The 24,970-nt window shown below is 42.5% G+C and overlaps 2 protein-coding genes across 2 annotated transcripts in view; both read left to right on the top strand.

Annotated features, from left to right (window-relative positions):
* Nucleotides 1-782: 782 nt before the first annotated feature.
* EDEM2 (ER degradation enhancing alpha-mannosidase like protein 2) lies at nucleotides 783-10,232 on the top strand. The gene is made up of 11 exons (XM_077335263.1): nucleotides 783-1,006; nucleotides 1,939-2,049; nucleotides 3,294-3,333; nucleotides 3,760-3,865; nucleotides 4,399-4,524; nucleotides 6,299-6,510; nucleotides 6,806-6,947; nucleotides 7,554-7,678; nucleotides 8,475-8,619; nucleotides 9,392-9,513; nucleotides 9,675-10,232. Exons 1-11 carry the CDS (start codon nucleotides 900-902, stop codon nucleotides 10,170-10,172), a joined length of 1,734 nt encoding a protein of 577 aa, XP_077191378.1. The 5' UTR covers nucleotides 783-899; the 3' UTR covers nucleotides 10,173-10,232.
* A 1,757-nt stretch (nucleotides 10,233-11,989) lies between these two features.
* The window catches only part of TRPC4AP (transient receptor potential cation channel subfamily C member 4 associated protein), a 33,304-nt gene continuing 20,323 nt past the window's right edge, over nucleotides 11,990-24,970 (top strand). Inside the window, exons 1-3 of the mRNA XM_077335262.1 lie at nucleotides 11,990-12,178; nucleotides 21,634-21,762; nucleotides 23,439-23,555. Of these exons, the coding sequence (XP_077191377.1) occupies nucleotides 11,990-12,178; nucleotides 21,634-21,762; nucleotides 23,439-23,555 (435 nt within the window). The remainder of the gene's footprint in view (nucleotides 12,179-21,633; nucleotides 21,763-23,438; nucleotides 23,556-24,970) is intronic.

Raw genomic sequence — 24,970 nt, 5'->3', positions numbered from 1 at the left:
TTAATCTGGAGGTACAGGTTGTTAACACTGTGTAGTTGTTGTGGGTGAGAACAAAACGGCAGATTTTGGTGGCAAGGTCAACTGTGGCGTCAGAAGCCATGTTTCTTACGGCTTGTAATTTTGTAATTAGCACGTATATTGTCCTTTAATTCTCTGTCTAAGACTTTTCCAGAGGCATGGTTAGCTACACCAAACCGGGCTGCTGAACTGAGCTGAGGATCTTTGCTAGAATCCATCAAGGCTCTTCCCATTTCCTGTATGCACACGTAAGCTCATGCCTTGAATAAAACCTGTTGGTCTTAAAGGTGCCACTGGATAACAAATTTGATCTCCCATTTCCTGCAGTTATTCGAAATGCTTTAGATTTAGGGTTTCTTTCCCCGCAGCAGGACTATTTCACTCCTATATTCTCCCTCCAGCATTCCGCAAGTCAATGTATATCTGTTTTCTTCCTGACTTCATCCCCCGCCCCTGTTAGCCGTGCTACCTTCGCTGCGCCCCTTGCGGAGAACAAGCGAAAACCTCAGAATTCATCACCTTCCCCAGCCACTTAGAACCATAGAGACGCGGAGCCCATCCCGCCACGGCGCCCTCAAGCGGTCACACCGTGCTCGCGCTCAGCAAGCGGTAGGCGGTGCCCGTAAGACGTCTTAGAAAGCTGCGTCAAGTCCCAACCCTTCGGCGCAAGCGTATTGCGAAGCCGAGTGCCAACCACGCGTCACCACTCCGAGAGGGCTGGGCGGTGTCGGAGGCAGTGATTGGCTCGCGGAGAGAAGAGGGAGGCGGGGTTCGGCGGTGGGTGGCGCCCGGAAGCGAGGCGCTGGGCAGCCGCTGGATGGCTGCATTGGGTGCGAGGGAGGTCGGGCGTTCGGGTTGCCCTCGCTCCGCTTGCCTGATAGATGCTGCGCTCATTCCACTGGCTGGGCTGGTTCTGTCTGTGGGTCCTGCACCTGGTCGGGCAGTTGTCTCCTGCCACAGGGAAGGGGGTCGACGTCGCCCATTATAGGTGAGCAGAGCTGGGATCCGGACAGCGGGGACTGGTGGAGAGGGTCGCCTCCTGGGGGTTGGAGCCTCTGAGGAGGGACCTCGTTGGGGCCTAAGCAGGGGTAGCAAAACTGGCTCTCCAAATGTCCATGGACTACAATTCCCATTTTCCAGTGCTGGCAGGGGCTCATGGGAATTGTAGTCCATGGACATCTAGAGAGCCACAGTTTGGCCACTCCTGCAAGAAGCCCTTTTCTCTAGGGGACCTGATATCTGTTGTCTGGAGATCACCAGGCCCCAGCTGAATGGCAGCTAGAATATTAACTAATGAACATCCCGTTTTTTTATTGGGGTAATCTGGACTTGAATATCTGTCTATTATGAGGTCACTAAAAATGTGGGAACTAGGCCAGACTGGGGGCGGGTGGGTTTCAGTACTTTTTGTTCAGAGAAGGGGATGGGGAAGTTTGTGCAGTCTTGGAAAGTTTAGAGAGGCTTTGGGTTAATGTTTCCAGAGGGTGCAAAGGGAGGATTGTTTTCTTCCTGTCTTCTCTCACCTCTTTGAAAGCTATTCTGTAGCAAGCAGTTCAACAAGAAGCATGATAAAGAGAAAGCAGCTAAGGTGGTTCTACTTTCCAGAGCCTCAGATCCTGTTTGGGTATTACAGCCATGATGTGGAAACTATTGGGGGGGGGGGCGGGATCTGTGTGGTGTGGTGCTTCACATGAGACTAATTTTTGCCAGTAGTTCTAAGACTGCTGACTTCACATTTCTCTTAAGCAGTTGGGGCAGGAAGGTTTGGAACATGCCATGGAAAAATTCTTGGGGCACTACTTTCCAGTAAATGTTGGGGAACCTGGTGCAGGCAGTAGTGTATTGCTGCCCGAAGAGTTTGAGATAATCTCTATTGATTTCTTTAATTCTAGTGTTGCACCTATCTTTTTCTCCCCTTAGGGAGCGAGTCAAGTCCATGTTTTATCATGCTTATAACAACTACTTGGAAAATGCCTTCCCTTATGATGAGCTGCGTCCTTTGACATGTGATGGGCAGGACACTTGGGGAAGGTACAGGGAAGAGTGACTGTTCTTTGCTTGCATGTGGAATTGTTTAAAGCTGAACTTTCTTAAAGAAAATCCTTATTGGGTTATACAGTGTGGTAGAGATGACTTGTCTGTCTTTTATTCCTGTATGTATCCCAGCGATTAATGAAGCAAAAATGTAGACGTGTACTGTCAGTTCTCTAGTCTCAGTTGATCAATGCAGAAGTGGTGTAGGAGGTTGACAGCATGAACTAGTGAGACTAAGATTAATAAAACCACTTTGTTAAAGTGGGAAGTTGTTGGTTCATACAATCTACTTTGTCTAATATGGAGGGGAAATGACATCAAAGAGAAAATTTCATAAAATTGTGGTACAATTTGTCAGGCTTTCCCACCTCCATAGTGGTTAGGGGAACAAGTTTTGGAAATGCTTGCTGTGTTCAGCTTAAAAACATATCTGTGACAAACTATAGCTTGGTATGCCAAAATCACAAACTGTGGTATTCTTCCTCAAATCTGTGCTTCATAAATTGCAACAGATTGTGGTCTGCTGCTGAAATGAGTGATTTTCCAAGCCAGGGAGGGAAGGAGGAGCTGGAGGCATGCAGTCCTGAGGATTTCCAAAGTTTGTTCCTATAATGGTGAACTGTGACTTGTCATTGCATGCGAGTCATTCCTAAGAAAGCCTTGGTTATTAATTTAATTGTATCATTCATTGCACTTTTAGATACTTGTTTTGGAATCATAACACCAGAAGCTTAGCCAAAATAAACTGGAGCCCTTGAGGCATGCCTAAGGGCTAACAAAACTTTTAATTTTATTCTGTAGCTGCAGACCACAAAAACATTTGCTGGAATAATATGTTCTTAGTCTTCTTAAGGTGTCACAAGGCTCCTGTTTTTCTCTTGGAATAGACATTTCTCTTAATTTGAAAATGTAATATTTATATTCTAATGCACAAATAATGCTGCCAGAGCCATTTTATGTGTATTAACTTTTTCCCGTGCATATATTGCTTCCTTTTAGGAAATCATATATTAGTTGGTTTTTTGGGGGGAGGGTGGCATGCAATTCCATTTTTAGACAGATAAACAATTTCAAGTTGTTTGAAACTAATTAATGCAATAATTGTGTGTATATTCCCTCCCCCAATCATGGAAAAGGAAAAACCCACTGATTAAATTCCTAAAACTGTGTGTATGTTCCAATTTGCTACAATTGAGTCAGTTTTCTTCATGACATTTATATTGCTTTCTGTTCCTTTTCAGTTTTTCTCTCACACTGATTGATGCTCTAGATACTCTACTAGTAAGTGCTTTCCTTCAATACCAGCAATATTTCCTTATTCCCTCTGTCTTGCCTGCTTTCAAGTGTCTTCCATTTGGATAAATAATAATTCCTGTTGCCATTTCCCCACTCAAGGTGTTAAGAAGAGCTGCCAGAGTTCTGTAGGTCCAACCCTTCGACCTCTTACATATTCTGTATTAAAAATGCAGAAAAGATACAGTGTTTTCAGTGCCATCTGTGTAACAACAGACATTTCTAGCAACAGACATTTCTAGACAGGGCTAACCACATCTAGCTCACATGCTAAATTAGATTAAAGTACCAAGAATGTCTGTAACGTGTGTCTGTATCGTTATCACTGATCTTTTCTTTCACGGAATGTTGTTGCTTGCAGTTTTGTGAGGCTTTAGTTGTGTGCTTTCTGTTACCTTGGTGTTTTTCTTCCAGATATTGGGGAATGTCTCAGAATTCCAGAGAGTTGTCAATGTACTGCAGGAAGGTGTGAATTTTGATATCGACGTAAATGCTTCTGTCTTTGAAACCAATATCAGAGGTGGGTAGAATTTTGGCAAGGATTGTGGGTTGGGAGTATTTCCCATAAGGCAAAGGTGACAGAGACAAAGGTGATTGTGTAGCAAAAAGCAATATGTAGTCATTATGACTTGCTTGTTCAGAAGTACTAGGTCTCTGAACATCAGATGTTGGGGAACAAAATGAAGGAAAGGCTGTTGCCTTCATTACCTGCCTGTATGTTTCCTGGAAGCCTCTGGCTAGCCACTGTTAGATGTGCATTTGATCTCATCCAAGCAGAGCCTTCCAGCAGAGATTTTGTGTGTGTGATTATTCTGAATGCTTGCTTTACTTTGTGGGCTTTCTGTATTCATTGCCATTCTTCTGGCTGGATAGCTCACAGCTTATGTTTTCTTTGCAGTGGTCAAGGGAAAAGTTGGTGGTGGGATCAAAACAGTTATTTTACATCACTTGAGCAGCCTAATTTAGTAGCAGGATAGAGGAGAACAGCAGCATGTTCTGTATTTTACTCCTGACAAGGCTTGCTTTGCTCCAATGTATTGATCTGTTTTGCAGTGGTTGGTGGCCTCCTGTCTGCTCACTTGCTGTCAAAAAAGGCTGGCATTGAAGTGGAAGCAGGATGGCCATGCTCTGGACCCCTCCTGAGGATGGCAGAGGATGCAGCTCGAAAACTTTTGCCAGGTGGCCATTCCCAGGGTTTAAAACATTTGTTTCTTCTTGGTTCTCTCCCCCCGCCCATGTCACACAATAGGCTACATGTACTGTTTTTATATTTTGAATGATATATGGTTTCTTCAGCACTAGCTGTTTAGGCTGTAATTACCACCACTCATTCACTCCTTGCCGTATTCCCATGGCTTCTTTGTGATTCTGCTATGGTTATCCCCCCTCCCCCACCCTAGTGCTTTCTTAAAACGTAGAACATTTACAGTTCCAGACTATCCAGTGTAGACAGTTGGTGCCCTGCTATTGTTCTTTTCCTTCTGCTTCCAACTTAATTGATTTTTCTGTTTGGTTGCCTCTAAGTGTTTATGAATGAATTGTTAATTATCAGTTCTTTTGGGGGTGTGGGGAATGCTGCCAAAGTTGCTCTCATTGTTTTATTTATAACCGATTGAACTGATAATGAACTATTGATTCAGAAATGCTGCAACCAAGAGAAATAACCTTTTACGGTATAAACAAAAGGAACAAAAGGAAGTTTACATGGCTAACCCATGGACTTTAAGAATGTAAGTGGACCCTTGCTGGATCACACCAGTGATCAATCTAGTGCAGCATCTTGTTTCACACAGAAGTCAACCAGTTCCCCTGGAGGACCAGCAAACAGGGCACAGAGGCTCAGGCCTTCCCCTGATGCTGCCGCCTCCTAGTGCTAGTATTCAGAGGCTTGCTGCCTCTGTATATGGAGGCTCCCTCCAGTCCTCTGGATAGGAACCATGGACCTCTCCTTCATGAATCAGTCTAATTCCCTCTTGAAGTAATGGATGGTCAAGGCCATCAATACAATCCGCCTGGTCTCAACCAGGGCCAGAACATTCTCTGTCCTGGCCCCCACCTGGTGGAACGAGCTCCCGGAGGAGATCAGGGCCCTGACGGAGCTTAAACAGTTCCGCAGGGCCTGCAAAAAGGAGCTCTTCCGCCAGGCATTTGGTTGAGACCAGGCACAACCAACAGCGAATGAAGGGCCCCCGCTCCACCCCCCCGCTCCTCCCCCCTTCCTCCCAGAACTCCACCAGAGCGCTCTGGACCTGTTGTGGTATTGCACCGTTCCATCGTTATATTATTTTATTATATTGTTATACTGTTACATTATTCTGTTATATGGTTACAACCACTGTTATTAATTACTGTATGTTTTAACGAAGACTGTTTCATGTATCGTTGACTAGTTTTAATGTAAACCGCCCTGAGCCTTCGGGGAGGGCGGTATATAAATCTAAATAAATAAATAAATAAATAAATCACTGGCACTGAATTCTGTGATTTAATAACTCATTGAGTCAAGACATATTTCCTCTTGCCTGTCCTGAAGGCATTGCCCATCAACTTCATTGGGTACTCCAAGTTCTAGTAATATAGGAGGAGGAGAAAAAGTTCCATCTACTTTCTCTTCTCCCTGCAGAATCGTATAAACCTCTATCACGTTCCTCCTTAGTTGCCTGTTCTTACCCGAAGGAGTCTCAAAGCAGCTTACAATCGCTTTCCCTTTCCTCTCCCCACAACAAACACCCTATGAGGTACGTGAGGCTGAGAGAGCCCTGATATTACTGCTACCCCTTGTAATTTAGCTTCAAAGTTTTCTATACAACCATGAGGGCTAGAAGGTTTGATATTTTTACTTCAGTTAAGCTGTTTCTCAGGCTGTCTTGCTTTACATCAGAAAACAGATTGCTATACAGTGGAAGGAAGGCAGTCTTCCAGCCCTCTGATTGTACATACCTTTATTTTACAGCTTTTCAGACCCCAACTGGAATGCCATATGGGACAGTTAATTTACTGCATGGAGTCAACCCTGGAGAGACTCCAGTGACTTGCACTGCTGGTATTGGAACATTTATAGTGGAATTTGCTGCTTTGAGTCACCTTACAGGTGATCCAGTATTTGAAGATGTTGCCAGAAAAGCTCTTAAGACCCTCTGGAAAAATCGGTCTGAGATTGGCTTGGTGAGTAAAAATGTTATGGTAGCTTTAAATGTATTTTTTCTGTTTTTATAATTTAAAATTACTGTTAAGAACTTAGATGAACTGAGAGCATGTTTTAGAGTACACTTTTAGTACTAAATGAAATTTAAGAATGGCTTTAAAAAGTCAACACTTCTTACAATTTGCTTAGGTGCTTTTGAAAAATCTAGTGTATATTAGTAGGCAGTATATTTGATGGAAATATAGGAGTGTTCTAAAATCAAACTGTAGCTCTTAATAAGTGAACTCTGTCTACTTGTTACTCTCCCCCCTTCAGGTAGGTAACCATATTGATGTGGTAACTGCCAAGTGGGTGGCTCAGGATGCTGGCATTGGAGCTGGAGTAGATTCCTACTTTGAATATCTTGTTAAAGGAGCCATCCTCTTGCAGGATGAGGAGCTGATGTCCATGTTCCTTGGTAAGAGACTGACATTGTCATTCCTGCTGTAATGATTTCTGCTAGATTCGGACACACAAAAATGTTAAATGTATTGTCAGTGCAGCATATCCAGATGTTGGATAAGAAACCTGTCTGCATCGAAGATGCTGTTCCCCACTTGCTCCTGGCCCATGTCTCTTAATGGTTCAGGATTCACAAGGAACTATCCTCTGCCTTCCTACCCACAGCTTCAAATCCTGGCCTTTTCCCTCCCAGAGCTCCCCATCCTTCATCTGAGCCTTTGAAAAGGAGGTGGCACTATTCAGATCTGAAGTCTGATCCAGTCTCCTGCCAGATTACTAAGCTAAATCCCCCTCCCCCACTTGAACTAATCGCACCAATGCTGACATCAGTCAGCTATCACTGTAGTCGGGCTGATGCCGCTTGCCTGTCTTCCATTGGCCTTTAGAATGCTTCCTGAGCAGTATTGTCAACACTGTAAGGTCAGATCCTGCAGGTAGGCTGCCTGCTGTTCTAACATCTTATAGAGCTGAGAATATGAATCCTGATAGCTTTGCTGTACTCTGAAGTTATATTCTATGTCCCATTTTAATCCTTGCTTTTGATTTGCACTTCTTTCTGTAGATTATAACAAAGCCATAAAGAACTACACAAAATTTGATGATTGGTACCTCTGGGTTCAGATGTACAAAGGGACAGTCTCAATGCCCGTCTTCCAGTCCCTCGAGGCTTACTGGCCTGGCTTACAGGTAACAGCTGCTGTTAAGGGAAATCATGTTACCACCGCTGATCTATTTTCTGGAGCCAACAATACAGTAAAAATTGGGGCGTGTATCCAACCTTGCTTCCAAAGCTGCCATTAAATAATTCTAGACAACCAAAAGTGTATGCTTAAGAAAATGGAAGCAGTCTCAACATAGACAGTTGGAAGAGATCTCCAGGGTTATCTAGTCCAACCCCTACACAACATCTGGGATCCTTCTTTGTGCCATGTCAGTGGTACCAGGAAAGCAGCAAACAAGCACATTCTTGCCCTCAGTCTTATCTGAGGTATCCTCCAAGATTCCCACTGAGAATATAAAAAAGCTATCCCTGTACAGGAACAAAAGGAGCAACTTCACGGGGTTATTTTGAAATAACACCCAAATGGCTTAAATTTAAATTTTCAGATGTGAAATTGACTGCTTTTCAACCCTTTAAAAAACATATTTTCAGAATATGATTGGTTATTCATTGTGGGTTGGTTTGATTATCAGGTAAGTATGTCATATGTTTAGGAGAGATGTTTACTGTTTGTCATATTTTTGCCCTCCCTTTCCTCCAAGGTTCTCAGGGCAGTGTATACCATTCTTTCCTCTTCCATTTTATCCTCACAACAGCTTTGCAGGGTAGGTTATACCAAGAGAAAATGACTGGTCCAAGGTCACTCAGTAAGTTTCATAGCTGGGGATTTAAGCCTGAGTCTCCCTGATCCTAGTAAGATATCCTACCTCCTATACCACACTGGTTTTCAGTGCTACCTTCTTGGATTTTTCTATCTTCTAGAGCCTTATTGGAGACATAGATAACGCAATGCGAACATTCCTCAATTATTACACTGTTTGGAGGCAGTTTGGTGGCCTACCTGAGTTCTATAACATTCCCCAGGGCTATACAGTGGAAAAACGTGAAGGGTACCCACTGAGACCTGGTAAGTATGCATGATCTGTATAATACATTTGTTGTGCATAAGGTTTATGCTAATAAATACTCCAGATTCCTGTATAGTAGTTTCTGGGGTCTGCAATCTGCTTTGTGGCTAGTGTAGGCTGCAGATCCCACTGTATGGGCAGTATTCCCATTTCAACGTTAGTTTGACCTCTTTCTATTTAAAAGGGTATACCAAGCGAGAAAAGTCCAAATGGCCAAAATACTAGGACAGGATGTTGCCTACCTACAGAAGTGGCAAAAGTAAAAAAGCAATAGTGCATTGTAGTCTTAAGGTAATAGGAGACTCCCATACCCAGCTCTTTTGTGGATTATTCAAATTCATGGTGGTGGAAACTATGCCAACATTCTCGGTCCTGGCCCCTGCCTGGTGGAATGAACTCCTAGAAGAGCTACGGGACCTGTGGGAGCTTTCAGCATTCCACAGGGCCTGTAAGAGAGCTCTTCCACCAGGTCTATGGGTGAGGCCAGTGCAGGGAAAAGATCGGATGGGTCTCCCTAATGAAGATACACCACCACGTTCTGGAACATCATTGGTGGTGGCCAGCTGGTTCAGTCCCTCTGGCACCCCTAGCAGAAGTCGTACCGCTGTGGGGGAGGGCTAATTATTTTACCAACATGTTGTGTTTAATTGAGGTTTTATTGTCTATGGGGTTTTATTGTGTAACTTGCCACGAGCCTTCTTGCTGGGAGTGGTGGGAAACAAGTCTAATAAATAATAATAATAATAAATATTTGTTGTTTGTGTTTTGCAGAACTAATTGAGAGTGCAATGTATTTATATCGGGCTACCCGAGATCCTACTCTTTTGGAGCTGGGCAGAGATGTGGTAGAAGCAATAGAGAAAATCAGCAAGGTTGAGTGTGGCTTTGCAACAGTTAAGTGTCTCCCCTGAATTATATCTCACCTTTCCTTGTTCAAGGATGTTAATCTCACGGATCTTTCCGTTGTCAGCTGCTCCTACAATGGTAGCAGAGTTGCTGAAAAGAAGGTCAGATTCTGAAATAGCCCCTGATCTCTCTTCATTCTTTTATTTAGATCAAAGATCTGAGAGATCACAGATTGGATAACCGCATGGAGTCCTTCTTCTTGGCCGAAACGGTGAAATATTTGTATCTGCTGTTTGACTCAGATAACTTTATTCATAACAACGGGTCATCCTTTGATCTCGTGCTGACGCCATATGGCGAATGTGTTCTTGGTGCCGGTGGATACATCTTCAATACAGAAGCTCATCCGATAGACCCAGCTGCCTTGCACTGTTGCAAGAAACAAAAGGAAGAGCAGTGGGAAGTTGAAGATTTAATCCGGGAATTCTATTCTCTGAACAGAAGCAAGAAATTCAGGTTGATGAGAACTTCAGATAAAAGAGAGGATGAAGGGCAGAAAGACTCTGCAGAGCCTTCTTCTGAACACTGTAAGGAGCAAATAAACTCTAAACAGAAAGAAAGAAGAATCCCCCTCTTGAGCTGCCCTAGTCAACCTTTTAACTCAAAATTAGCAGTTTTAGGGCAGGTCTTCTTGGACAACACATGATTTCTTTTTCTTCTATACTTGATTCAAAGTTGCTGGATACAATAAATGTATTTTATTTGAGCTTCCTTTGCCTGTTTCCTTGGTAATAGCAATGGCATACACTTCTAAGAAAGTTTTTTGAAATGTGGCAAGTTCTAAGTTGAAGCACGTGTTTCGGAAAGCAGGAGGAGTGCAAAAAATTGTGGTGAGATACTTCCTAGTAATGGTGGGGAGAGGGAGAGAAAGGAGGACAAAGGATGTGGGTGGTGATGTCTCTTCCGGGGGCACGGTAGGGAGATGTAGCCAATTGACACCACTTCTGGGGGTCCCTCAAAGCCTGAAAATCTGCTTCAGGGGCTCCTCCATGGTTGAAAGGTTGGGAAAGGCTATGTTAAAGGTATAGGGGGCACAATTTTATATCCTTGCTTCTGGCACAAAATTAGCTAATTATGGCTCTGTCTAATGGGACCTGGTTTGATTAGGACCCATTCCAGCTCTAGCCAGGTAAGCAAACTTTTGCAGCCAAATTAACTTGACCATACCATCAAAACTGCTAGATTCTTGGTTCTTTATAGTTTATGTGAGGCTGTTTTATACTGAATCAGAACATCCAGTATTGTCTACTCAGACTGGCAACAGCTCACCAGAGCTGCTGGCAGAGATCTTTCACACCTACTGCCTGGTCCTTTTAACTGAAGATGCCATATATTTGATTTAGGACTTCTGTATGCACAACAAAGCCTTTACCACTGAGTCATACTGTTTCTCTCCTATGGATACCCAAAATAGCTTACATTGTTCTCACCTTCCTTTTATGCTCACAACAACAACCCTGCGAGGTAGGTTAGGCTGACAATGTGTGACTGGCCCATGGTGGCAATTTGAACATGAGTTTACTCAGATCCTAGTCCAACACTAACTACTATGCCACACAGACACTCTATAGTACCTTTCAGAGTACTAGCTGCAGGGATAGTAAGATGCAAACAAACAATTATTAAACACCCTCTATTCTCACTACAGGGGCTTCCATTCATTTCCCCTCCCCCCTCTTCTCAGAAGAAGCCACTGACTGCAAGCTTCTGAGGCAAGTCCCATAGTAACCTTCACCAGCAGGGCTCTTACAAAGATATTTAGAGTATATATTCTGACAAATGGCAATTCTTATTATGTTTTGGTTTTGACTCTTTATCAGGATAATACTCAGGAGTTCCCTCTAAACAGCTTCCACAGTCCTGGAAGTGAAAAGCTGGAAAAGGCATTTTCTGTTGAAAGCACTGTGTAAGGTCACACACAGCTCTTGCGTGCTGCAGAGCAGTACCTGTAGTGCCGCATTGCCTGTCCCGTGAGTGAATGGAAACTGAAAGAACTTCACAAAGGGACAGGCTATCGGCATCTGTGCTCTGAAATAGACACCTTTTCTCCAAAGCCCTAATTTTGAAACGTCAAAAGCCTAAATCTGCTTCACTGTGAATTGGTGCTGTGGCACCTTAGAACTCAAAATCAAGTCCTACATACTATTTCATTATGGTGGCGTGAAGCTACCGTTAGAAGTGTGCCTAAATGCTTGAGAAGGAGGAGGAATGGACGCCAGCTCATTAATTTAATGTTGTTTTAAGACAGCCACACCGAGACTACACTTCCCATCAGCCTCTTGGGAAAACGGGCGCGCGTCTCTTCTCCCCCCCATCCGCGTACCCACCAATCGGGTGGCCGACCAGCGTTGTGCGCTGCCGGCCTGCTGGCGGCGCTGTGGCCCAACCCGCGCGGCGGTCGGTACAAAGCGCTGGGCGGAGGAGCGCTTCCTGTTTGCCTCTGCCCAGGGCCAGGAGGCAGCTATGGCGGCGAGAGGAGGAGGCGGCGCGGCGGCGGCGGCAGCAGCAGGAGCAGGAGCGCCGCCGGTGCCAGCAGCGGGCCTGGTGTTTGGCGGGCGCGGCCGGCGCGGAGCCCGCAGGGGGGCGGCCAACGTCTTGGCCCAGCTCCGGCACGCGCAGCTCAGCGGCCGGGGTCTGACGCGGGGGGCGCAGGTACGGAGGGGCCGCGGCCGGCTTGAGCGGGGAGGCCGCGCCGAGGACGAGGCTGGGCTGGGCTGCGCCGAGGCAGGGCAGGGGGCGGCGGAGGCCGAGCCACGTTCCTCTTCCGGCACGGTGGGGGGGGGGTGCTTCTGCAGAGACGGCAGCCGCGTCTTTCTGCCTGGCGTTTGGGTTATACGGCCCTCCTCAGGGGGGGGGGGAGGGGACGAGGAGGAGCCGCCTTCCCCCATGAGAAAAGCCCCGGGCCAGCACCACCACCACCACCCCCAGTTGTTGGCAGCGCTCATCTTCCGGTTTCCTGGGCTCCCCTTGGAGGGTCGCTGCTGCTGCTGCTGCTGCTGCTCCCGGGGCTGGCTTTGTTCGGGGCCTGTAACTTTTGACAGCTTCTCAGCCACAGCCGCCGTTGGGCTTGCTAGGGAGCCACGGTGCCTTCTCAGGCCGCTAATTCCGGACCTGTTGCCACTGAATAAAATAGGTGTCACCCAAAAAGGCTATCCAGTTGACTTTCGTGCAAGTTTTTGTGAGTCAGAGCTCACTTCCTTAGATGCATGAGGTATCCAACCATTAGGCAGATGTATTTATAGCCGCAGTTGTGGACAACTAAGTTTGGTTGGGGGAACAAACAGAAGCCAGATTTAAAAAAAAAAAAAATGAGGGAAATATATGGGATGCTTAAAGGGGTTGATGACAGCTCCTAGTTGTTGATAGGTGGTATACAGAGTTTCATTGAAAGTGTGATACACTGTATCCATGCACATATCTGGACACATATAGATGAGCTGATGTAGCCTGTATTTTGGAACTGATCGAGTTGTAGTCCCTGCCTGACATTTGGCGGTGGTGTTTTGATTGCTTAGATAATAAATATCAAATGCCTTGGCTGATCATTACCGTATTGACATATCAACATCGTTGTCAAACAGCACTTTTCCACCAGGTATTTTGTTGTGGCCAAGAGCCTGCATGCCCTCCCTCCCCCCCACACACACTGCAAACTCCTTCCTGGGCTTCATCCTAGAAAGTGTTCCCCCATCTGAGTGAGGCTCGGAATGGGAATTCCCTCTCTCATGATCCCAAATAAGAGAGAACTGAAATAAGAGAGAACTGAAGAATTGATTCCGCTCAGTCACTCTTACAGTAGTCCAAAGTTGTTTTCCTGTTAATAGAATAGTTCAGTGTTCATGCTACCTATATTTTTTGTAATTATCTTGAGAAGAAGCCCTTCTGATAATGAATTTACAGAAAATAGAAATAGCCTTCATAATAGAGCAATCCTAAGAACATGGTAGAGGACAGGAAGGCCTGGAGGATCATTGTCCAAAGGGTCACAATTGGTTGGACACAACTTCACGACTAACAATAAAGAACGCTTTCTTGGGAATAAGTTCCACTGAGTAGATTTCAGTTGGATTCTGAGTAGACTTCGTAATTTAGTAACATGTAGATAGTGTTGGAATATCCAAGAGCTGCAGTGTGCATAATTGAGCAGATTATAAAGGGTGTCCTGCAGGGGGCATCAGAATCAGAAGATATGTATATTTAGCATAGATATGATAGGAACTACATGAAGATTTTCAGATTATCTCCTCCAGTGTCCTGATTGAGATTATCTCCTCCAGTGTCCTGCTTTTTGAGTGCACGTCCTCCCTGCTTGCCTCCAGAACAGTTGTTGAACTAGCTAGATGGCTAAGTCTCATTTCTCCTCTTTCTATACATAGTTGTTTCTCTTCTGAATAAAAACGAATTTATTTTTTTTAAGAAGTGTGGTGCTTTGCTCTCTTCATATTCAACCTCTCCCAACAGATAACTAGTAGTGCAGTGGTTCTCAACCTTGGGGTCCTGACCTTCCGCAGGGTTCCAGGTTGGTGGTGGCAGCTGCAGGCAGCAGTGGCAGGTGGCAGCAGAGGAGCCATTGCACTGGCCACCTCCACAGCGCCTCTAGATTGTTTTGTTCCTGTGCACATTCCTGCGCGTACATGCATACCGCTCCCGCATGTGCCACTACTGCCACCACAGTTAGGGTCGCAGCCTGATAGCAGTTGAGAACCGCTGTAGTAGTAAGTTCATTCTAATCTTGCTAATAGCTGGCAAAAATATTGCTAGCAGCTGGTGAATGTAAACTAGATAGGTATCAAGGTATCTCTCAGCAGTAATTCTGGGACTTTGTTTTATTTATTTATTATTAGGTTTTTATTCCCCCCCCCACTCTTGGAAACAACTCGTGGCGGGTAACAACCCTTACATAAAACCCCTATCAAAACCACACACAACACCAAGCACAAGATCAGCAGCTCTATTCCCCCATGCCCCACCCAGCCTGTCCAGACAACCCTCCACCTTGGAGTATGGGGTTCACATGATGTTCTAGTGCAGCCTGAGGAGGGGGCCCTGATCTTCTGGCGGAAGAGATCTATTTTATAGGCCCTGCAGAACTTTGACAGCTCTGTCAGGGCCCCTAGCTCTCCCAGGAGCTCATTCCACCAGGTTGGAGTCAGGACCAAAACTTTATGTAACAAAGTTCATTGCCTTCCTTGACCTCTATTTAAAAGTCTGTAACATAGTTTCATATGAATAATTGTGTTAATCCGTTGAAGCCGACAAAACAGGAGTTTTATGGTTATTTTTTAATGGAAGATTTCATGATTTTGCTACAACTGTAGTTCTAGCAGAAGCTTTGCTAGGATAAAATAGTAAGTTTGAGGACTTTTCCAGTTTTTCCAATGGAAAAGTTGGGAAATTTGGGGGAGCATCACAGGAAAAACACTCTTGTGAAATATTTTCTATTTCTGAATGAGCAAAGCATTGTTCTAGAAACATTTCACTAATTCCAAATGTACATCTTGAACAAATAGCATGGATTTCTCAATGTTTTAATAGAAAAATTGGGACATTTCTGTGTAAAACCCTTAGGACAAATTATTTATAATTTTTGGGTTGTCATCAATATGCTGACAATGCCCAGCTCTATATACTCTTATCCAAATATCCTAATGATGTGGTGGAGGTCCTGTGTTGCTGCCACACTGCTGTGGTTAACTGGCTAAAAGGGAACAAATTGGAACTGAACCCTGAAAGGTCAGAGACGGCGCTGGTTAGGACGACATAGTTCTCCCCACTTTTGATGTGCAGCTGACCTGTGCAGATTCAGTTAAAATCCTTGGAGTTATACTGGATTTAGCTTTATTACTGGAGAAGCAAGTTAATGCAGCTACAAAAAGTGCTTCCTACCAGCTCAGCTTAGTTCGTAGATGCCCTCATACTTTGATACAACTGATGGACACCTGGGTCCATGCTACAGTATCTTAGAAATTGGACTATCTCAATACACAATAGATTAGTCTCCCCTCAAAATCAACTGGGAAACTCTAGCTAGTCCAGAATGCAACGGCTTGGATATTACCGGGTGCAAGACAGAGTATTCATATTACTCCCATCCTGCAGACACTTTATGGGCTGCCCAGATATTGCTATGCTCAGTGTAATCTGTTGATTATCAAATACAAAGCCCTTAATGATTTTGGCCCTCCTCATTTGTGGGACTGCTTCACCACAACAATTATGAATATTGCAGCAGGGGTTTCTGCAGGTGGCAACCTACAACTGGGAAAAATAAAAATTGCTTGTATCTGTGCTTTCTCAGCCGTGGCTCCCACCTAATGGAACAACCTGACCAAGGAGGTCAAGAATAGGGATAGGCACAAGCAGGTTCACAAGCCAAAATTCGCCACGAATGTGGCCTGGTTCATAGTCCCTGAACCAGTGTTCAGGAAAGTACCTTTCCCAAATGGGAGTTTTGCCCATTTGAGAAAGCTGCTTGGGCCACTCAAACCTAACAACCAAGCATAATGGATCCACTGATCAGCTGTTATGTTTAAATGGCTTAGAGCCACTTAATCCATGTGTCTACATACACCCTGCTTCCAAGAAGAAGGAAGTGAATCAGACTGGTGAAATGGCTCACAGACTGATGAAATGGCTCGCAGAATCAGACTGGTGAAATGGCTCGCAGGCCTAACACCATGGTCGGTCCAACTATCAGCTGTTTGGCTCCCCTCTGCTTCCAAGCAAGGGGAAGAGAAATAGACTGACAAAATGGCTGCTAACCATTTAAACCTAACAGTAGGACTGGCCCATGTGTCAGCTGTTAGGTTTAAATTTCTGTGAGCCATTCAATACATCCATTTTGCACTCTCCCCCTCAGAAAGCAAGATTGAAATACCTCCCAGCCATTTCGCCCCGTTTCTGCTTGCTACACTTTTGAGTGGTGAACAAAAGGCAGGGTGTGAAATGGCAGGGGAGGCATTTCATCTCTGTTTTCTGCTTACCACAGCTTTTGGCAGTGGGCAGAAAGCAGGGGTTAAATTGGAGCCATTTGAACCTCTGCTTTCTGCTCCTGGCCACTTTTCATGGGAAGCAGAAAGCACTGGTGTCAGTGGCTCCAAGCCATTTAAACCAAGGAGCTGATCGCTTTTCAGCTGGTTTTCATGAAGAGCAGAAAACAGGGATTTAAATGACTTAGAACCATTTAAACTCCTGCTTTCTGATCTTCACAAACTGCATCAAAATTCTTGGTAGTTTGTGGTAGCTCTTCAATTGCAAACATCGTTTCACAAATCACTAACTGGCCAAAATTCATTACGAACTTTCATTCAATGTGCCCATCCATAAATAAACATTCGGCAACCTAAAATAGTGTTCACAAAACAGCCCTTGGACTATAAGACAACTGTAGAAACACTAAAAAGATAAAAAACCATTTAATTAAAAGCTTGGGTAAGGAAGAATGTTTTGGCCTGGCCCTTCAGGGCCCTTCAGATTCCAGGTTGAGGCACAAGGGAAAGGGCATTCAAAAAGAGAGGCTTCACTACTGAAAAAGCTCTCCCTCCTCTTGCCACCCACCTCACTTCTGCAGGCAGTGGTGAAGAGAGCAGTGTTGGGAAGGAAGGCTTTCTGTTAAGCATCTACTGCAGTGGTCCCCAATCTTTTTATCACTGGGGACCGGTTATTGCTTGACAATTTTACTGAGGCCCAGGGGGGGGTAGTTTTTTGCTGAGGGATGTGACTAGCACCCCTGACTTCCCGTCTCCTGCTGGGGGGTGCTGTTAGCAGCAGATGTGCAGTGCCATGCCGAGGGGGAGCCCCAGCCATAGCGGCCGCTGGACAGCACCAAAGGTGAGCCGGCGGCAGAATGGCAGGGCAGCCCCTGAGGCAGCAGCCGGGGAGGAGGAGCTGCGGCCTGGCACCAACTGATCCACAGACCAGCACCGGTCTCCTGACCGGGGGTTGGGGACCACTGATCTACTGAATTGCTGGCTGTTGTCAGAATGCAAGGTTGTGCTTTAGCAAGTAAAGTTTCAGTATACCTAGATTTGGAGGTATGTTACCAAAATGAACTTTATATAGAGTATAAGAGCATGATTGTCAAAAATGAAATACCAGTGGCCCTTTGCCGTGAGCCAGTGCAATCTGTTCAGCATTGAGTAGATGTTGTAATTAAGGCCATGCTGTTTAGCCAGGCTCAGAATACAAAAACCCCTTTGTATTTTTATTTTCACATGCATGTTTTTAAATCTTGCCTGCTACAAAAAAAATCCTTTCTCTCTCCTGTGGTATCTCAACTGGCATTACATCAAGTATATTCTATGAGCATAGAACATACAAAAAAGGAAATACATCTTCCTGAAAGATTAATTCTTTGTGATCCTTGTTGCAGTACATAAACACTGCTTGGGACAGAGGGTTTTTGTACCTGAGTGTAATATCCCTGTTAGCTGATATTTGCCTTTGTTCTGAGAAGTGTGACTTGTGTGTGCATTTTTGTTAATAGTGTCTTATCTCTTCATTCGTTCCTACACTGTGGTTTTACTGTAGCTGACTGTTTTTTTGTGATGAAAATGCTTGCTTTGCTACATGCTATCAGTTTATGCACTTGGAGACAGACAATATAGATAAACATCTTTCTCTGGGACCAATTTGGCAACAACTTTCAAATCAAACTATTGCATATTGTATTAATCCAGTATGACAGCATGAGTTGGTATTTGTGGCTATAAAGGTCCTGTTTGTTGGGAAGCGAGAGAAGAGAATTGTAGAGGTGATTTGTAAGTCATTTTTTAGAATCTTTTCAAGAAGACAATGGGGATCCAGAAAATAAGAAAGAAAAAGGACTTGTACAACAGAAGGGTGTTTGTTGAGAACAATCATGCAATATATAGAATGTATAAAATAGAAAATATTTTACTTTACATCTCCTTCGTTATAATTTTTTAAGGTATTGCCTGTAATATACAATAACTCCTCTGTTGGGATACGATTATATTCAACAGCTTTAGGTTTCAGACTTCATAATTAATCTGTTTTGCCTTCATTGTTAATTTCATGATTACTATGTATTTAATATTAAATGTTTTAATTTTATTTTTTATTACATTTGTCACCCCTCCAGAGACTATTTTTGCCCCTTCTACATATTCATTATAACCTTTAACAGATTAAAAATATAACAAGGTGTGAAGGAAGATCAGTTATATATCTCATACCAAGAACTCATTTGTATTCAAGAAGTTACATTTAAAACTGATCTTAATTCTGCTTTATACTGCTTTTCATTATAAGTTTGTCTCCTGCTTCATTCTCCTCAAAATTTGTAATAGACCTATTTCAAGTAGGTTGCTCATTGTGCAGTTACTGTTTATTTTCCTATTCTTCTAAATGTGGACAGACATCTACTTCCATTTTGCTGTGTAAATTATTCTAGCTGATATCACCATGTATTTCAATATCTTTTCTTTAAAAATTGAACACTTAATAGTGTGCATTTTGCTTCCATTGGGAATTTGAACTTTAATATGGTCTGCTTTTTTTGGTGTATTTCTCAACAGAATCATTTCTCTTTTATACAAGTCCACCACATATGAAAAAGGTTCCATCTACGTCTTGACTTTCCCATCATTTTCCTAGTAGTTTTGATCTGCTTTTTCAGAGTTCCTTGGTCTTATATGCCATGTAAAAACACTTTTTTTTGCCAGTTTTCTCTTAATTTCTGACTGGCTCTGAAACTGATATTTTTTCCCCATCATTGTTGCCATTGTTGCATAGATACCTGCTCTTTAAAATGTGGTATCCACATGATCATACTTTTTCACATTTTTGTCTTCTGTTTCTAGTCGGAATAAAATCTTATACATTCATCATAGTAAATGTTTTTTTCGTTTTATAATCAGCTGTTCAAATTCAGTTGCATCTCTTTAGACTCCACCTTCAGTAGTTATGATTTCCTTTAGTGTTGAGACTGATAATGGAGCAGCCATTGAATGTTTCCACCTTCATCTTTGATACCTTGCTATGACTTGATTTTTCCCTGAGTGTGTATTGCTATATGTTAAAATCATTTTTATTTCTTGTGTTCTTATCTTGGTAAGCTTCTATTAGAGACATAAGCAGTGAGTCTGAGGAGCTCAATATATTCTGTTGTGTAAAACAATCTTAAAAGTTCATCTCTGTGTGATTTCTTTCTTCTTCGCTGGTTTCTTAATCCATATGTAATTGTGTAAACTTTCATCAAGGTCTGCTGATTCCAATTTTACTATTCTGTCGGGTTTTTTAATCCAGTCCACAGTCCAGACCAGACCAGCTGCTTGGTAACATTATTTTATGTTTGGGACTGCTAATTCCCCTCTCTTGTTCTCATCTTGTAATATTTATTATTATTATTATTATTATTATTATTATTATTAATAATAATAATAATAATAATAATAATAATAATAATAATACAATTTTAGTATTGTACCATTTTATCTCTTTTCTGTTAATTTTATAGCCTGATAAGAATCCAAATACTTTAATATATTCAAGTACATATTGCAACAATTTCTGAAGATCCAAGACTGTTAGAATAATGTATTCTGTATAGCTTTTCATTCGCTTAATTCTTCATCTTGTCTGACCTTTATACATAAAATATCTATTGCAATTGTTATGAATAATAAAGGGGATAAAGGACATCCCTGACATGTTCCTTTCTCAAGGGAAATTGTTTGTTAATTTCCCATGAATTAAAGTCTCTGCTTGTTGGTTCAGGTATATTCCATGCATCCAGTTCCAGAATCCAGGACCACAGCTCATATTTTGCAGAACATTCAATAAGAAAGGCCAATGATTTATAAATATTTGAAAAGATGTTCAAATTAAAGATTAGCCATCAGAGTAGAAACCCAAAGTTCAATGGTGATTCTGGAACAGGAAGTAGAATAACTTATAGTTCTGGTTTCCTGTTTTAGCCTGTAAGATGGGATGTGTTTTAAAACTTGATTGTTTAAGACTGCATTCATATACTGTGAAAGAGAGATAAAGAGAGCCTACATTTTTTCTCCATGTATGTAGTACTTCCAGTCATAAACAATCATTCTCATATTCATAGATATGCTGCAGATTTCTCCTTACCATTGACAGGATCCTAATCATTCCACATACTTGATCAGGGTGTTTATTACAACAACAACAAAACATTTTTGCCAAGCATGTAATGTAATTTGGAATATAGAAATGACTCACTATTATGACTCATTGTTAATAACGGTATATTGATCTACTGTAATTACAGTCCTTATTCAAGTATAATATGTTCTCCTTATCCCTCTATTTTTACACAAATGAAATAACAGTAACAAGAAATATTTGTTTTCAGAAAGCATATTGTGACTAACGGAATGCTAATTCTTAAGGATAGCCTACTCTAGGCCTAGAAATTTCCCAATGAAAAACGTAGGTTATTCCATGCATCAGATCTTATTTGGGTGAGCAAAACCACTCAGGGGATGGTAAACTGTGAGATTAAGTTTTTCAGGCAAGAACTAACAGACCAAATTGTTCGGGCACCTATATAAATAATCTAAATCACTGGATATTATCACAATGTGCCTCCAGTATGAAGTAGTAAATCCGTTAGTGAAAGTAGGCTCGCAGAGGTAATAGCCTGAATGAGTATTTCCTTCCAGAAATAGAATTCTATTCCTTGTGTTTGCTAGGAAATTCTTCTTTCCAAAATATGTTGTTAGCTTCAAAGATGCTTCTGTACATCCTGGCTGAAAAGAGCAGAATGGAAGCACTGTTTGGTAACTAGACACAAATCTCTCTGTGTATGTAATTTTTAAGGATCAATGTTGCCCAATTTTGGATCTCTCAAACTCGAGAAATGGGATATCTCTGCTGTATTCATGCCAATTTAAAATAGTATGTACACAAAAAAGATTCAAAATTCCAGGTAATCTAATGAATGATTCTGGTGATTTTTTGGTTAAAAGCTGAATAATCAGTTTTTCCTTGATTATTATAGTAATGAATACATAAAATCCAACTAGTTCTAGCCCTGAAACATAGCAACCTGCTTCAAATTATAACGTGGCATGATCAGGCAGAAAACTTAACTGTCTCTTCCTCTCTTGTAGATCGCAGAAGCTTTGTTAAAGGAGAGAGACAAACAAGCAAAGTGGAATGGGATTCCTTTGCTCTTAAAGAAGCTGTATGAGAATAGCCATCCCAATAGTGACTTTTCCCAGTGCCAAAGCATCTTGAAGGTAATATTTCTGAACAGCAAGCAGGCTTTTAAAATGAGAAGCTGCCGAATCCAGCTTTGGTTCTGTCATCATGTATTTTATTGATCTGTGTTGTGGTTTCCTCAGCATAAACAATGTCAGTGCACCCTGGAAATAACTCTTGTTAGACTCTCAGTTTTTGGTTTATTCTCTGTTTGTCAAGATAAGTGTCAGTTTGTGTTTGGCCCTGCCCATTGTTGTTATACATCATTAACAGCTGGTCCTGACATTGAGTCCGCTTAATCACCTCTTCAGATAATCTTTTGCATACAGAGTAATTTGGAAGCAGAAAACACCTGCAAAATCAGCTCTTTCATAGAAGAGGCCTTATAATTTTACATGAGATTTCTACTCCCATAATAGCCTTCTCTCAAGGGTGAAGCCATAACATGAATAGGTGTCTGTGTAAATAAAAATATCTTTAATTAAATATTTGGTTCTTGTGGGCCATGTTAGTTGTAGGGTTGGGCATCGAGGTGCAAGGGGTTGGGGCAGCGCCAGCGCGCCAGTCAGTTCATGCACACAGGCGCAGAGCTCTGCGCTTGTGTGTATGCGCCAACTAGAGTGCTAAGCTACCCCTCCCCCCATGCCGCGGCGCTGGCTACTTTGGGCGCCAAAGTGCCCAACCCTAGTTAGTTGATTTAAACCAGGGGTAGTCAAACTGCGGCCCTCCAGATGTCCATGGACTATAATTCCCATGAGCCCTTACCAGAATTTTCTGGCAGGGGCTCATGGGAATTTTAGTCCATGGGCATCTGGAGGGCCGCAGTTTGACTACCCCTGATTTAAGCCTACGAACAAGCACAACATGCACGTCCCCCAAACTTAAACATTGTTACGATGCTAGCCATCAAAGCTTTAAGTTAAAGAAATAACTTTGATCATTGGAACCAGTCTTACACTACATAAAGGATTAGGGCTTGTGCCTTGGTCCTGCACCTTGGTGCCATGGCTATTTGGCATGCAGAAAGTCCCAAGTTGATCTGTGGCATCTCCAATTAGAAAGGGACTGGATAGTAAGTGATGTGAAGGCCCTTGAGAAGATTGCCCAGCCTGCCAAGGAAGATTCTGATGAGTGTAATCAATGCATGATTCCACATTCTAGAGGAGAGCCCATGTTAATTTGCACCCAGAACATCTAAAGTTCTTGTGGTTTCTCGAAGATTAAATATAATTTGGCATAAGCTTTTCCAAGCGACTTTGTCAGAGACATGAAGAGTTATACTTAGTTCCATATATATGACTAAGTCAGAGAGAAAGGGTTATTGTAAACTCACAGTGACAAGGAAATTGCTACTTCCTAGCTCTGAATCATAGACATAACATATGCCTGCAAGTTGTGACAGAATCGGAGAAAAAATGAATACCAGCACAATGTAAGATTTAACAAATATGTTAGATTCTTCTTAGGGTTTTTTTAACCACATGGATATGCAGAAGCATGGACATTTTGAGTTGATGGGGGGGGAACAAATGCTATCATCTTTGGCAAATGCAGATATACTAAAAGTATATTTATAGTATAGAATTGATTGTTGTACGCTGTAAACTAGTGTTTTAAAATTCTCATATGTACCATTTTGCAACTAGCATCAATCAAAGTGTATGATATAAAGTATATCAGAATTTATACGATACCTGTTTTTATTTCTCATCAGGAAATTTCTCCCCTCCTTTCAATGGAAGCCATGGCATTTGTAACAGAAGAGAGAAAAGTTACTCAAGAATCTACTTTTCCAAATACATACACATTTGACCTATTTGGTGGAGTTGACGTAAGTGTTTTGTGGATTCTGTTTTAGCTTTAAATGTGGTAATATACTATTGGGTGCGGAAAGTGAAATGTTATAGTTGAAAGAAGGAACTCCTTGTTCAAGGTGCCAATAACTCCATATTTGGAATATAGTATCAAGTTTTGGTCACCTATGAATTTAGACCCTAGTTGGTCCCCTACTTTGTTAGGCATTTGCCACTCCAGGTCCTCCATTATTTGAAACGTAGAACTTTTGGTCGATTGAATTCTTGATAGTTGGAAAATTATACCATTTATTTGAGTTACTAAAATATACTGTTTAGAATGATCATACAAGACACATTGAGCCACTGGAGAAAAATTGTTAGTTGGAAAAAGAGAGGTAATCTGGAAGTTGTTCTGAAAATATTTCTGTGCTGTCACATCCTGTGCTGTGGGAATGGTCTGATCATGTCACATCCGGCGGCACTGTTGGGTGATGTCTCTTCTGGCAACGTGACTTCCAGGGGTGTGGCAGGAAGTTGTGGCCTGCTGACATCACTTCTGGGGGTTCTTGAAGCCTGAAGAATGTTTCATGGGGTTCTCAGAATTAAAAAGATTGAGAAAGGCTGATTTAGACAAATGTAAGCAAAGAGATTCTCCAGTGTTTCATACATTTTATCTTTTATGATGACTAGAGACTGAAAGCTTAGCCTTTTATTCCAGCAAAACACGACTGAGAGAACAGGACGGATTGCCCTGTACAAGTTAGAGCAGGTCAGGAAATAGGTTTTATAGAGGTTTTATTGGCCTATGAGATTTTATAATTGTAAGCCGCCATGAGTCTCGAGAGTTGCGGGATATAAATCCAGAAATAAATAAATAAAATTAAAAGTAAATTGTGAAGAGCATATTAAATGGCTTTTCATTTCATAAATCTCTCTAGGAAAGAATCGGTGAAGTGAATTGATTTGGTGTCAAACAGATAACTGTACTGGGCATAAAAAGAAACCATCTTGTTGCCCTAACAGAGTGGCCATCTACTGGGAAATGTGTCCATAGGCCTGTCCCCTCCCCCCCCCCAAGCTGCTTTCCCTAAATTGCCTGGTGACTTCACAGTGTTGCTGATCAGTCAGCCTTACTAGTGTCCACTGTAGCATAATGCACTTCTATGCTGACTGCCCAGTTGCCTCCCAGAAGAATGTCTTCCTCTTCATTGCTTGCAGTGCAAAAACTCTGCATAGCGCTCAGGTGTGCAGTATTGAGAAATGTTGTCATATAGCTTTTGGGTAACTTCTGAATTTCTGTACACTTGCTGCAGTTGAAATAAAGCTTATAATTAAAGGGATAGAGTATGAATCATAGAGTTGGAAGAGGCCATACAGGCCATCTAGTCCAACTCCCTGATCAAAGCAGGATCATCCATGATAAGTACCTGTCCAACCACTGCTTAAAGAC

The sequence above is a fragment of the Paroedura picta genome, chromosome 4 (genome assembly GCF_049243985.1).
Source record: "Paroedura picta isolate Pp20150507F chromosome 4, Ppicta_v3.0, whole genome shotgun sequence".
NCBI classification, from domain to species: domain Eukaryota; kingdom Metazoa; phylum Chordata; class Lepidosauria; order Squamata; family Gekkonidae; genus Paroedura; species Paroedura picta.
This window is presented reverse-complemented; position numbering and strand designations above follow the sequence as displayed.